The sequence below is a fragment of the Mercenaria mercenaria genome, unplaced genomic scaffold, assembly GCF_021730395.1.
Source record: "Mercenaria mercenaria strain notata unplaced genomic scaffold, MADL_Memer_1 contig_3291, whole genome shotgun sequence".
Taxonomy (NCBI): Eukaryota; Metazoa; Mollusca; class Bivalvia; order Venerida; family Veneridae; genus Mercenaria; species Mercenaria mercenaria.
In genome coordinates, this window is record NW_026461416.1 from 34,268 (window position 1) to 48,218 (window position 13,951).

At 30.6% G+C, this 13,951-nt stretch overlaps 1 protein-coding gene across 1 annotated transcript in view; it reads left to right on the forward strand.

The window, feature by feature from the left end:
• The window catches only part of LOC128552921 (uncharacterized), a 38,172-nt gene that overhangs the window by 11,815 nt on the left and 12,406 nt on the right, over positions 1–13,951 (forward strand). Inside the window, exon 4 of the mRNA XM_053534000.1 lies at positions 10,129–10,349. Coding sequence (XP_053389975.1) covers positions 10,129–10,349 — 221 coding nt within the window. The remainder of the gene's footprint in view (positions 1–10,128; positions 10,350–13,951) is intronic.

Sequence of the window (13,951 nt, forward strand, 5' to 3'; positions counted from 1 at the left end):
GCATGACATAAAATCATGAATGCAGATATATATGCAAAATTAATTTGTATATTCAGTACTGCTAGATAAATTAAATGAGGAATTTATACATTTAAAGAAAATATATTAGATAGTTTAATGAAAGATTTCAAATTTAATAGCTTGAAGAAATTAATCTATTATTGTTTTTTATCAGTTATTAAAATTCAGATCTAAATGCATAGCACGAGTAAATTAATAATTAGCATCCGAACGACTGCGGATACTCTATACTTTATAAAATTATTGGAACATGTTTATATTTTTTTCAGTTCTCATTGCTAAATTCGGGAAATATGCAGTTACAATTTACCCCACAATTAGAAAGTGTTGCATCGCCAACAAGACTAATCGATGTTTGTTCTTGTTCACGTAATTTTGTGAAATATGTACAGACTAATAATCTAAGAGTTTGCAAATTATATGTAAACAAAATTATCAAATAAAAAGGCAGTGGTAGTATTATTTGACTTAATGTTTCTATCTATAATTGTGGATGAAGAATTTTGATGTCATAGTTTTAGACATCAATCCTGAAATACAACTGAGCTAATCCGCTCGTTGAAATCAAAACGTATTTACAGTCCCACACAAAAGCCAGTACAATTTATCATAGTTCTATCAATGATGTTTTCCACCGTTTGACGACGGAGAAAATACGTATATAGAACCGAAGTAGAAATTTTCATGTTACAATTATAGGGGATAAAATATATCAGCTTATTTATTTTATTGTAGATTCAAATATCTGCTGTTGGCTTTATGTTTATAAAGAAATTAAACTTGATCAAACTATATAATAATCGAAAAAAAACGGCATTTGTTCTTTGTGACAGGAAAGTGATTGGTAAATAAATAGTATAAAAGGAAATGTTTCAGGACTAATGTGCTCAGATCTAGGGGAACAATATATAAAAAATATAGTTGTCTTTAAAGTTTAGAAGCCTGCAAAACCTTTCATTTAAACTTAACGGTACAGTCTCGTTCATTAAAATGTGCCCAGTGTATGGCATCAATACACACATAGCCTTTCCCGGAACAAGCCTCTAAATTAGATGGGAGACACTCAATATTACCTCGGAAATTTCCAGTGCCGTGACAGGCATTCGGACTGCAGACCTTTGGAATGAGTGTCAAGCTGTTTACCACTAAACTACCAGGTCACTATACTGTGCTAATAAAAACGAAGTTATTCAAAGGCTTAGATATTTTTCAATAATACGAGTCCCCCGCCACGCTTTTCAAACATAAAATGAATAAATAATATGACCGACAAATCATTGGAGAATATCAAGAATACATTGAAATTAACAAGACTTGAACTTCAGCTGGTTTTAAAGAAAATAAATAAATAAAAACAATTATAGCACAATCTATTGTCCACAGAGTGTAAAATAATTTAATTTCAAGAATACAAATATTTTTTTTTATTTTATTTATTGTTTTCCCTTTATGTACATCATGCAGACAATAATAATAACGTTACATAATACATATACAAATTTACCAACTAGTTTTATATATCAAATACATGTCTGCTTCTATTGTTTTTCATTTTTATACCTTGATGCTCATATATTATCATTTGTTTAATGTACATCAGGAAATTTCTTGAAATCTCACATCAATCTCACACCCACCCTCAAACATACACATTTTCATACAAAACAACCTCCCACGCTAATCATACACAAACTCACACATATCCTTATATACATATGTGATGTCAGCAGATATAGTGTTGTATATCTACGTTTTGTATCCAACTGCCATATTCCAATCTAAAAGTATGTTTAGAGAGAGTTTTTTTTTTTAATTATGTAGTTATTTGTAGAGGGAATCCATTCCATTTATGGTAATATTCATTTATTTTGTCATGTTGTAGCGCTATTAACTTTTCCGTTTCCAATCTTGTCTTCAAGTAATTTAAGAAATGTTCCAAAATTGGCATAGTTTTATTTATTTTATTTTTATAAATAAAATATTTTGCTGTTAAAATGATACCATTTTTAGCTTTACTTTGTAGAACTGGTTCATATGTGAGTTCTAAATGTACGTTATTTTGTTGAAGAAATTTTCTCAAATCTCTCCAAAAAGTTTGTATATGTGGACATTCCCAGAAAAGATGTTCAATGGATTCAACATGCATCTGACAGAAATCACACAGGTTTGATTCGATAAGACCTTGTTTTAGTAGAAGTTTATTTGTCGCTATTATTTTTTGTATAAATTTATACTGGAAGTTTCTAAATGTACTATCTATCGTTGCTGTAAAGATATTTCTATATATTGATTTCCATATTAAATTTGCTTTTGAAATAATATTCTCCCATTTCGTTTCAGCTTTATTTTTCAGTGCTTCTTTTTTTATTTGATGTTCATATAAGAGTTTATTTGCCCTTTTTGTGTCCGTAAACCTTTTCAAAATAGCTTTTCTTTCTGAAGTTAAAGGTACATTTTCTATCTTGATTTTTTGTTTTAGTTCTATAGGTATACTATATTAAAGATATGTATTTGAAGTAGTCATGTTCAGGAAGACTATACAGATTTTTAACGTCTTCATATGTATAGAATTGATTTTTTTCAGAAATCATATAAATGTTCGAGATATAACACACCTTTGTCGAACCATGTTCTATAGAAAAATGTTTTATCGTTTACTTTTATTTTCCTGTTGTTCCATATTATCTCTTTATTTACATTTGTGCATTCGGACAGAATACCGATTTCAATCTACGCTGTAATGATATCTCTTAAAAAGGGATTTGTCTTATATTTTTTTAATATTTCTCTTTCATTTAAATTACATTCAAAAATCAAGTTTGCTCCTATTTTTTCTAGTTTATTTATATAAATAGCTTTTATTATTGATTTGTTATTATTATCCAGTAACTTTTTAACCCAACAGGCCTTTAATGCTCTATTAAACTTGGAAAGATCTATCATTTTTATACCTCCATTTAAATAGTTTTTCTTTATTGTTTCCCTTTTAATTTTATCCGGTTTCTTATCCCATATGAATTCAAACATGTTTTTTTTTCTAATTGGTTTATTGTTTGTTTTGGTGGGGTTTGTAAAACAGATAAATAGTGAATCAATTTTGGTAGAGCAAAACTTTTTATAACTGTGACTTTTCCCAGTAGCGTCAGTTTCCTATGCTGCCACTGTTCGAGGCAGTTCTTAAAGGATTCAATTTTTGTTTCTAAATTTTTAGATTGTGACTTTTGTATATATGTGTAAAAGGTAATTCCTAGAGATTGCGCAGAATCTGATGTCCATCTAAATTTTTTATTTGTACAGTATTTAAAATTTGTCTTACGTATTGAACCAGCTTTTAATACTTAACACTTTTTTTTCATTTAGTTTTAGACCGGAAATAGTTCTAAAATTGTCTAATATACACAATGTACTTATTAACGTTTCAAAAGACTTTCTTGATCCATCAGTTATAAAAGTGGCATCGTCAGCAAATAACACATTTTTAACTTCAATATCATTGATATGTATTCCTTTTACATCGTTGTTTTTTAGAATACAGTTTGATAATAACTCTATACAAATAATAAACAAGTAAGGGGAAAGGGGACATCCTTGTCGTACACCTCTTTCGACTTCAAAATATTCTGACATATGACCGTTATTTATAGTGCAACTTTTTGCTTCTTTGTAAAACAGTTTTATCCATTTTGTTATGTAATTACCAAAATTGAAGAATTCAATTGTTTGAAACATGGAATTATGATTTAGGCTGTCAAAGGCCTTCTCGAAATCAGAGAAAAATAAGACTGCTTCCTGTTCTGAATTTTCCATTTGTTCAAGAACTTCAAAAATAACACGAATGTTGTCTCCTATGTGTCACCCTTTCATAAAGCCTGATTGACAATTATTTATTAACGATGGTAAAACATTCTTAATTCTATTAGCTATTACTTTAGCCATTATTTTATAATCTGTATTCAGCAGGCTAATGGGTCGCCAGTTTTCAATATATGTTGTATCCTTGTTTGGATTCGGTAAAAGCGTTATTATACTTTGTGTTTGCAGCTCTGTTAAAGAGTTAGTTTCAAAGGAGAACTTAACGGATTTTATATAATGTTGTTTTAAATCATTCCAAAATATTTTGTAAAACTCTGTTTTTAACCCATCAGATCCTGGATTTTTATTGTTTTTCATGCTTCACAAGGCAATGCTGAATTCATGTTCTGTTAATTCTTCACTTATTGTTTTATTTTCTATTTCACTTAGGGTGTTTATTTGTGGATCCATAAAATTGAATTGTGATGTTTTTGCTCTTCTTTTTTGTATAGAATTTGATAAAAACATTATTGCTCTTTCAAAATTTGCTTTTGATCAGTTATAATAGTTCCGTTTACATGTATCTGTTTCATAGATTTTTTCTCATAGTTTTGTTTTTCTAAGTTTGAGAAGAACTTACTATTTTTGTCATTATATTCAACTTGCTGAGCTTTTGACCTCATAATTATTCCTTGTATCTTTTTCTCATTTAATTCATTTAACTCTGTTGTATACTTATCATATTCCTCTGTTAGTTTTTCAATATTGTTTTTGTCATGTGAAATTTGTTTTTCTATGTCTTGTATTTTTAACTGAAATTCTTTTTCCTTTTTTTCCTCTTCTTTTTTTACTTTTGTAGCGTATTTTATAGTTACATTCCTAATGTTTCCCTTGATAACTTCCCAAAGAGTATTTGGATTTGCCTGTTCGTTTAACCTAGCTGTTTCCTTGATTATATTCTTTATTTCTTTTTGAAAGTCATCTTTTAATAAGAGACTGTTATTCAGTTTAAAATATCCTTTTCCTTTCGGTTGATTTTGTATATTCAGTGTTAAACCTACTCTTGAATGATCTGACTTATACCCGACATCTATTTCGCATGAGTTTGTATTATTGACAAGACTTTGAGATATCAGAAAATAGTCTAATCTACAAAAAATAGGCGGTTTATCGCTAGAGTGCCAACTAAATTGTGATTTTTTAGGATTTTTTATTCTCCAGATGTCGCAAATACCAAACTTTTCCATTACATCTTTTAATAATTTTCTGCATTTTTTATGAGTATTTGAATTTCCGTTCTTTTTATCTAATTCTGGATCTAAAACTGTATTTACATCGCCTCCCAATATAACATTTTTGCCTTCATGCTCTGTAAGAAATTCTTCTAATTTACTAAAAATTGAAATATCACCATTATTCGGTCCATATATGTTTACTATCAGAAAAGATTTCTCTTCAATGTCTAGTTCAATTGCTATTAAATGACCCCTGATTATTTCTGTAAATCTAATGTTTTCAAATGCAAAATAATTGTTGAACAAAATGCATGTATCTGCACTGTTACTTTTTTCCCCACTGAAATATGATCCCTTTCCCCAGTCTGATTGCCAAGTACTACTTTTTATCGTTATTTAAGTGAGTTTCTTGCAAAAGATATATATCACATGTTTGCTGTTTTAGCCAATGGAATAACTCTACGTTTCGACTTATTTCCTATCCCTCTGACATTGAGACTACACAACTTAATACTCATTTACATAAAACAAAGTCTCTATTCAGAAACACGACAGATGGATACAAAACGCAAAGAAATGGTGAACACATTAACTTATTCGTTTTTGTTCATTTGTATCTTATTGCAATAGACATGTAGCAACTACATACAGGAACGCATACATATATATACCCATACACATACATATACATACATATATACATATACATATTTATATATATACATACATACATACATACACATACATGTGCGTTCGTGACCTTTACTTTTGTTACAGAAAGCGTAATGCTAAATATGATCAAAAATATGCTGTAAGCTAAAACCATTCATGTTTGACCCATAGGTTAATAGGTTAATAATCGTGAACTGAATCAATATATTTTTTGTTTGTTCTTAGTTATTTAATGACATTACTTTGTTTTTCAGTGTTTTACAATATCTATATATAGTTTTTTTCATGTTTCAAAATAAAGTGCTACTGTACTGTAATTTCTTTTCCTTTTTTCTTCTATCCCTATTTTTTTCCTTACCAGAAAAAAGAGCGAAAATGGTAAGGTCAGTTTAGGATAAAAGTCCTAATATATCGAATAATAATAGATATCATTGTCTTTGCGAAAAAATCTACATAATAAAGACGTCTTCACTAAGTATATTTTCTCTAAAAGATAAATACCTGTGTTTGTCTTTCTAAAGAAAAGTAGAGAACGAAAATCGCAAAGTATAGTATACCTACAAAACATATTAAATATATTAACTTTTTATCAATAATTTAGAGAGTTTGATCAGTATAATTTAAATAAGTATATTATCAATACAAGTATATACTGAAAAGCTGTACCAACATTCTATATTTATAACCTTTTCTATACCACAAAACCAAACAAAAGCAATGTTCACTTACAAAAAATATATTCAAAAAGTGTGCTCTAGAAAAAACATTTTCAATAAGCGCACTCTACGTCTGTTTCTGTTTTAAGAAAGTTTTGATCAGTATACTTTGAATAAATATAGTTATCAATACAAATTATACTGAAGGGCTATAATAGCACACCTAATTCATAAACCTTTTTTATCGAAGAGACAAAAACGCGAAGTATAGCACCCTTACAAAATATATTTTGATCAGTATAATTTAATAAGAATAATTACCAATACAAATATAAACTGAAAAGTTATAACAGCCTACTAAACTCATAATCTTTCTATTGCAGAAAAAAAATCCAAAGCATAGCATACCTACAGAAAATATTTTTAAAAATGCACTCTACATCTGACCACATTTTGAGAAATTTGATCATTATACTTTAAATACGTATAGCTATCAATACAAATATATGCTGCAGAGCTATAGCAACTTTCTAGATTCATATTCTTTTCTATCACAAATCAAACAAAGTAGAAGTTTAACTAACACTTATACTTTACATATCTCCATATTAAAGAGAATATTATTTTCATCAGTATACCCTTAATAAGTATAGTTATCAATACAAATATATACTGAAAAACTATACATGTAATAGCACACTAAAATTCATAATCTTTTCTTTCGCAAAAAAGAAACAAGCAAAAAACTTTGAAGTATAGTACACCTTTAAAGATATATTATATAAGTGCACGTTTTTATTACATCTTTTCATTTTTAGAGAGTTTTAATGAGTATACCTTTAATAAGTATTGCTTTCAATACAAATAAATAATAAAGAGCTGGAAGAAAACAAAGTATAGCACACCCACAACAACATATTAGCTAAGTGTACTTTACCTCTCTCCTAAAAGTTATCGATACAAATGTATTCTGAGAAGCTATAGCAGCACACCAAAATTCATACCCTTTTCTATCGCCAAATAATAGCAAAAACATAGTGCTCCTACAAAAACATATTAAATAAGTGTCCTTTATATCTGTCCATATTTTAAATAGTTTTTTAATAATATGTTTTAAGTGTAGTTATCAATACAAATGTCTAAGTACTAAAGAGCTATGACAGCACTAAAATCATAACATATTCTATCGCAAAAAAACCCGCAAAGCATAGTATACGTATAACATATAAATGCTGTGCCCTTCCTTCGATTTACTACAGTATTATATTTTTTATATCTTGTTCACTGTCAATAGCAAAAGAACATAGACTATATTGAGTATATACATCAACTTTCATTTTATAAAACATCAGTCAGTGGATAACCAAAGAGTATAATATCTCTTCTATACAGACTACAAGCTACTGAATTAGTATTATTTTTTATAAATAATATATACAAAACAACAAGAGCAGATCTTCTATTTTGTAGTCTGTTCAATAAATTACAATCATTCTAAAGCTATAACAGTTTTGTTTTATTCATATTTTACATGATTTCATATTGCGGAATAAAATATTCTTTCATGATTCCGTATCACGAATATACTTGTTTCTTTTAATATAAAACTTGCTTTAAAACGAGCTGTGTGTGAGTTTAGATGTAAAAATCATTATCTTATTCAATATAACCGTACATTTTCATTTCTACATGTATTTTTCCTATAAAATATTCTATTACGCATATTATATTTACAAAAACAAAGCAACCAAAACCAAAACCATTCAGGTTTTTTTTCTAAAGTCACTAATATATAGCATTCAACATTTATAAATCAAACACAGTTTTTACACTTTCTGCTCCGCTGGTCAGCTTAAGTTGTGTTATCTTTCACAGTGCCTGACTGTACGACCGCCGTTCCGGATGTACCCCATGCGCTGTTTTGTGTTTTTGATCTATGCGGTTCAGGCCACGGAAGATCTATCCATTCCTGGTACTGTTCAAAATTAACTCCGTGAATAGATCCTGCTTTACTTTTGTAGAATAAGTGGCCCTCTCTGGACCACGCCGCTTCAACTTCGTCAGGTTGTTTCTTTCTTATACATGAAAGAACATGTTGATTGAGCCTAGTTAAGTCTTCATTAGGATATAGATGCCACTGCCTTTGAGTAGCTTTCTTTGCCTAACAATTTCACTTTTAGTTTTCAGTGAACAGAATTGCACAATGATTTGCCTAGGTGTTTTATCTGCCTTCGGATCTTTTGGTTTCCCGAGTCGGTGTCCGATCTCAATATCCTCTATCCCTAGTTTCAGTTTTGGCATGTATTTGTTGAGGGTAGTGAGGACTTTTGACTCTGTCTGATATTGTGACTCTCTTGGTGTTTCTCCAATGCCATCTATCCGTATACTTGTTTTTCGGCTATACTGTTCTAAGTCATTTATTCTTCCTTGCATTTGTTTATCTTTGTTTTCCATTTCAACTTGTAAGCTATCATTTTTTTTCTTTTTGATCCTTCAGTTTAGTTTGAAGTCGAGAGACTTCTTGTTTCAGGTGTTCATTTTCTGATTCTTTTTCAAATAGTTTGCCCTCAAGGATATCAATTCTGTTATAAACCGAGTTTAGAAATTCGTCTTTCATTTGTTGGAATGTGTCTCGTATAATATACCTTAAATTACCGTCATCTTTCGTGATTACTCTCGATAGTTTTTCATTAATATCTTTTAACTGGTTATTTATCTTACTTAGAGCTTGTGACTCCATTTCCCTTATAGATGGATTTTCTTCTCCTATAGTGTCTTTTTGATCTTTTTTCTTTTTCTTTTTCTTCTGTTTCACACTGGTTGGATTTGCACCAGTATTTGTGTCTAAATTACTTGTATCTAAATTGCTGCTCACGCTGCTCAGTTCACTTCTTTTTCTTTTCTTTTCATCTTCAATTTCACTTTTATTCTTTTCTATCACTTTAACTTCTTTCGTTTCTTGCGACATAATTATATTTTACTGCATGACAAAGCTGCATACAATAGTACACTGTGATTTTCTTAATGAAATTTGCTGGTTCCCACTTCAGCTGTACAGGTAAACTATGCACGGGATTTTCATGCGTTTAATTGAAAATATTTTTATCTCCGTGCTATACTGCACTATTACTTTATCACTGTCTGTATAGAGTCGCTACATTCTCCATTGCAGCCCAATAAACACGTTTAGCTTTCCATTTTATCTTTCAAAAAGTCCAGTGTTTAATGAATTTTCGTTATATTTTCTAGCAAAAAGTTCATACCCTATGTTTCGGTGATTTACTCCAATACTCCAATATTATCCTTTATATATTTTAGCCCAAAGTATCACTTTTAAAAACAATTTTAGGTCACTACTAAAAATTTAGCGTCCATTATACCTGCTGGTACCCAAAAAATTATCAAATAATTTGGTTTTGCCTAAAATGACGTTTTCATTTGGATACAGATCTGTGTATTCCCACACTCCCGCACAATTAACAGAATTTGAACTATGTTATTTAGACGGTACAAAATGTAAATGCGTGGTAGACCATTTGTGTGAGTGTGTGCTGGTGGGTGGCGTTGCGGGTCTGGGATTTTAATTGGATGCAATAATATATTTTAGAAGAGTAAACCAAAGATAATTAAAACTAACAAGCGTGATAAAGACATACATTTTGTATTGTACATCCAAACATTTCATTAGATACAGTTTGGTGTTTATTGTTTTGACTCCTTAGTGAGATCTATATTCTTTCTTATTTATAAAGATAGATGCCTTTGGAAGAAATGTTGGAGTGGTAACATTTTTTGCATATGTTCACATTACTTCCTGGGAAAAAACAAACACAACTAGTTTGCTTCAAATTGGCCAATATGGAGAGGCGACGGAACCATTAATAGAAGCACCAAAAAACATGTTCATGCCATCAAGAGTGAAATATGGAGAAGGGACAGTGCATACTATTTATCCTAAAACAGGATTTTCAAGGTGAATATATAAGTAATTTTCATGTTATATGAAGGAACGTCAATCAGTAGATATATTTGTACTTGCATATTTCATATCCTAACTGTCATGCGTGTAAGCTTTAGACTCTGAATCCCTCAGACCACTTTTAGTAAAGGGAAGAAAGGAATGCTATCTTGAAATCTCCGACAGGATTTAGTGTCTTAATGAATTAAATAATTCCAAAGTTTTAAACACCTTGTCATTATTCTGTTGATATATTGTCTTTACACACGATTGGCAAAACTAAACCCAAGCAACACTGAATTATCTCGGGTTAATTATTCGTTATATTCCATTATTCACTTGTTCTCCACTTTTGAAACACGAAAAGTCAGTCTGGGGGAATTGAAAACATATTTCATGTCTTTGAGAAGCAGTTCAACGACTGAATTTGATAAAGCTATTTTGAAATAATAGACTAATGTATTTCATTCTATTAAAGAAGCAGATAAAAGAGGCGCAGCAGTTTTGATTGATATGGAACAATATCAAACTATGTATAACATTACACGTGAAAATTACAATAATAACGAACAATAGTTATGCAACCTGGATCATAAACAAAATGAAATTAAATATTAATGACTTATTAAACAATTAGAGTTTAAATGTAAAGTGAAATAGTATTTCAAGTCAAAGAGATGTCACGGATACTCAGTGCACTATTCCGTACGTTTCGTGTACCGTATACAAGCATTTTTCACTGAGCGTAAGAAAACGTCGATCAAATTAATAAATATCGAATTCGCATTATTGTCCGTGATAAAAATATACTCGCATAGAAAATCTCGAGAAATATTTTTTTAAATTAAAATACCAATTACATCCCCAACCAAGGAAGTTTAAATAAAAAATACCCCCACCTAGGGGAAGTAATAGGTACTCGTTCTGACCCCCCCCCCCTCCTTTTTTCCTGGAACAGCCCTAAATAAAAAAGGAAAGGGTTTTACAAACATCGTCCGTCACAGGCCCACATATTACAATTCTTTACAATACAACCAGTAAAAAGGCTTTATCGAAATTGGAAACGAGAAAAGTAGCATTTTCTCTAGCAAAAGTCTTTTAAATTAGGGTAGTTGATAAATTAGATAAGGGATAAATTTGGCACCCTGAGTGATTGCCTGAGTAATTATATCAAAATATAAAGACACCGTATTAATCATGAAAAGAGTGCTATAGATGTATAATAAAATTCATATATCTTAATAGACAGGTCAAAAGCAGACTGCCTTTGACAGTTTCAGCTGTGAAGAAACGATTTTCTGCAGCACAAGAATAAATTGTGAGAAGGATTATGAATATAAAATGTATTCTATGAACCTTTGTTCCTGTATCTTAGAAAAATTAAATTCAACATCTTCATTTCCTTTACGTTTTGCAAAAATGTATATACGATACTGAACAATGATAAAGTTTATGAAAATAAAGGTTGGATTTTGGTTAAAATGCCAGGAGAACGAAAGTTATCAGCAATATTTCAAAAGCGTTGTAAGAGTTTACATCCTTCTGCACAATACTTTTGATTATATTTAAGAATATTTTGCACATAAAATGTCAATAAGATTTTACAAGTCACTTTCAGATTACTCACTTTTTATGGACTTTAAGAGAAATTACTTTCAGGCGTAAAATATGTAGGTTAGTCCCTTTAAAGTTAGTCAATACATTGTAGCTGTCTACAATCTCAATTGAGATATAAGGCCTTCTCAGTTTATTACATGGCCGCTTCTAAGATTTTACAACGAGGGAAGATAAAGAAAAATATTCAATGAAGAATTAAAAAAAGGAATAACTGAATTTCAGCAAATACCGACACAATTTAATGAAACTTCACACTAGTGATCAGTGACAACAGTAGCTGTGCATGGGGCATGTTAGGTTCTTTCAGAAATTTTTTTTGCAGAGTTATGGGACTTTGTTTTTTTGCTACTATACTATATACATAGACACAATCTTGTGCGCACCATCTCTCCTCATCCCCTTGACACAATTTAATGAAACTTCACACAAGTGATCAGTAACAACAGTAGTTGTGCATGGGGCATGTTTGGTTCTTTCAGCGACAAAAATTGCAGAGTTATGGGACTTTGTTTCTTGTTAACATACTATGTACATACAGTCTGCATATGCAATCTTGTGCGTGCCTAATCTACCAAACCCTTGCACACAATTTAATGAAACTTCACACAAGTGATCAGTACCAACCCTAGTTGTGCATGGTGCATGTTACATTCTTTTAGATAAATATTCTGCATAGTAATGGGACTTTGTTTTTTGTTACTATACTGTATACATACAGTCTATATACATACAGTCCACATAATTATGCAATCTTGTGTGCGTCAAATTGCAATGTACTGTGTCAGTGCATGCGGGGGATACATTCATCACCTTAGCTCTAGTTCCTTCTTTTTTCAATGGCATTCCTTTATTAAAAGCGAAAGCGACTTACCGAGGGATCTACATTTCAGATTATATTTACTTCACAACAGCGGGTGTTAAGTGCTGTGTGGCGGCCGTAAAAAGTCGCCCCGACTTCATCTCAGTGTTGTTATATTTTCTGGTCCTTCGGGATCATTGATTTCCACTCATTTAGATTTGAAGATTGAATACTGCTTAAGCCGGTGCTAGGGGGCGTGGGCAGTGTTGCATTTTCCATTACTGTTCATGAACAGACTCAATCAAACCGAGTCTGCAATTTTCACTGTTTGCATTGTTCTAGGTGCTTCCGAGGGATCTACTTTTCAGATTATATTTACACCATTAATCCATTAATGTTGTAAAGTAGCAGAAACTTTCCAAAAGACCTGTTTAATTTGGATACGGTTTGAATGGTATTTTTTGTTTGTTGTTGATTAGCTATTTACAGAATAAGTATCTCTATGTATGACTGATATAAAACTCCTTTCAGGTTTAGGTTTCCATATTTATACGTGCGAATGTGACCAATTTGCATCAAAGACAAGCAGGGATACTTTTTTAGCAAACTACCACCATTATAAGACACAGTATAATTACAGGTTACCTAGCAGTACAGTAGAACGCGTTTAGTCTACCTAACATCCGCTTACTCCCTAATTGGTTAGTCTTAATGTCTCAAAGGTTTACATTTTACATATACGGCCTTAATTATCTGTTATAATGTCCTAAATATCAGCAATAGCATTTGAGATTTGTTAATTGATTGGCGAACTGAAAAACTGTACTTTTTAACTTAAAATTCATCTGGATCACGATGATGCAATGCTGAAACTTATAAAATATGACTGATTTTGGGATGATTTAAAGAAATATGAATGCAATTTCACAATGAAAATCTATTTATTAATTTAAAACGACAGAAAGATGAAATAGTGAAATAGTGGTTCTATAGAAATAAAGCGCATTTGATTGGCAATCTGTATTTTTCCTGATAAAGCAGCGGGAGAAGAATCTTTTTGATATGATGTTAATTAAAAGCTATGTTTCAGTTGCCTGAAGTGATAAATTAATTAAATCTACCTAAAATGAAATATATTTTGGCCGTCGAAGGATATATTATTTAAAAGATATGTTTTGTTCACTAGTTTAACAAAACACTG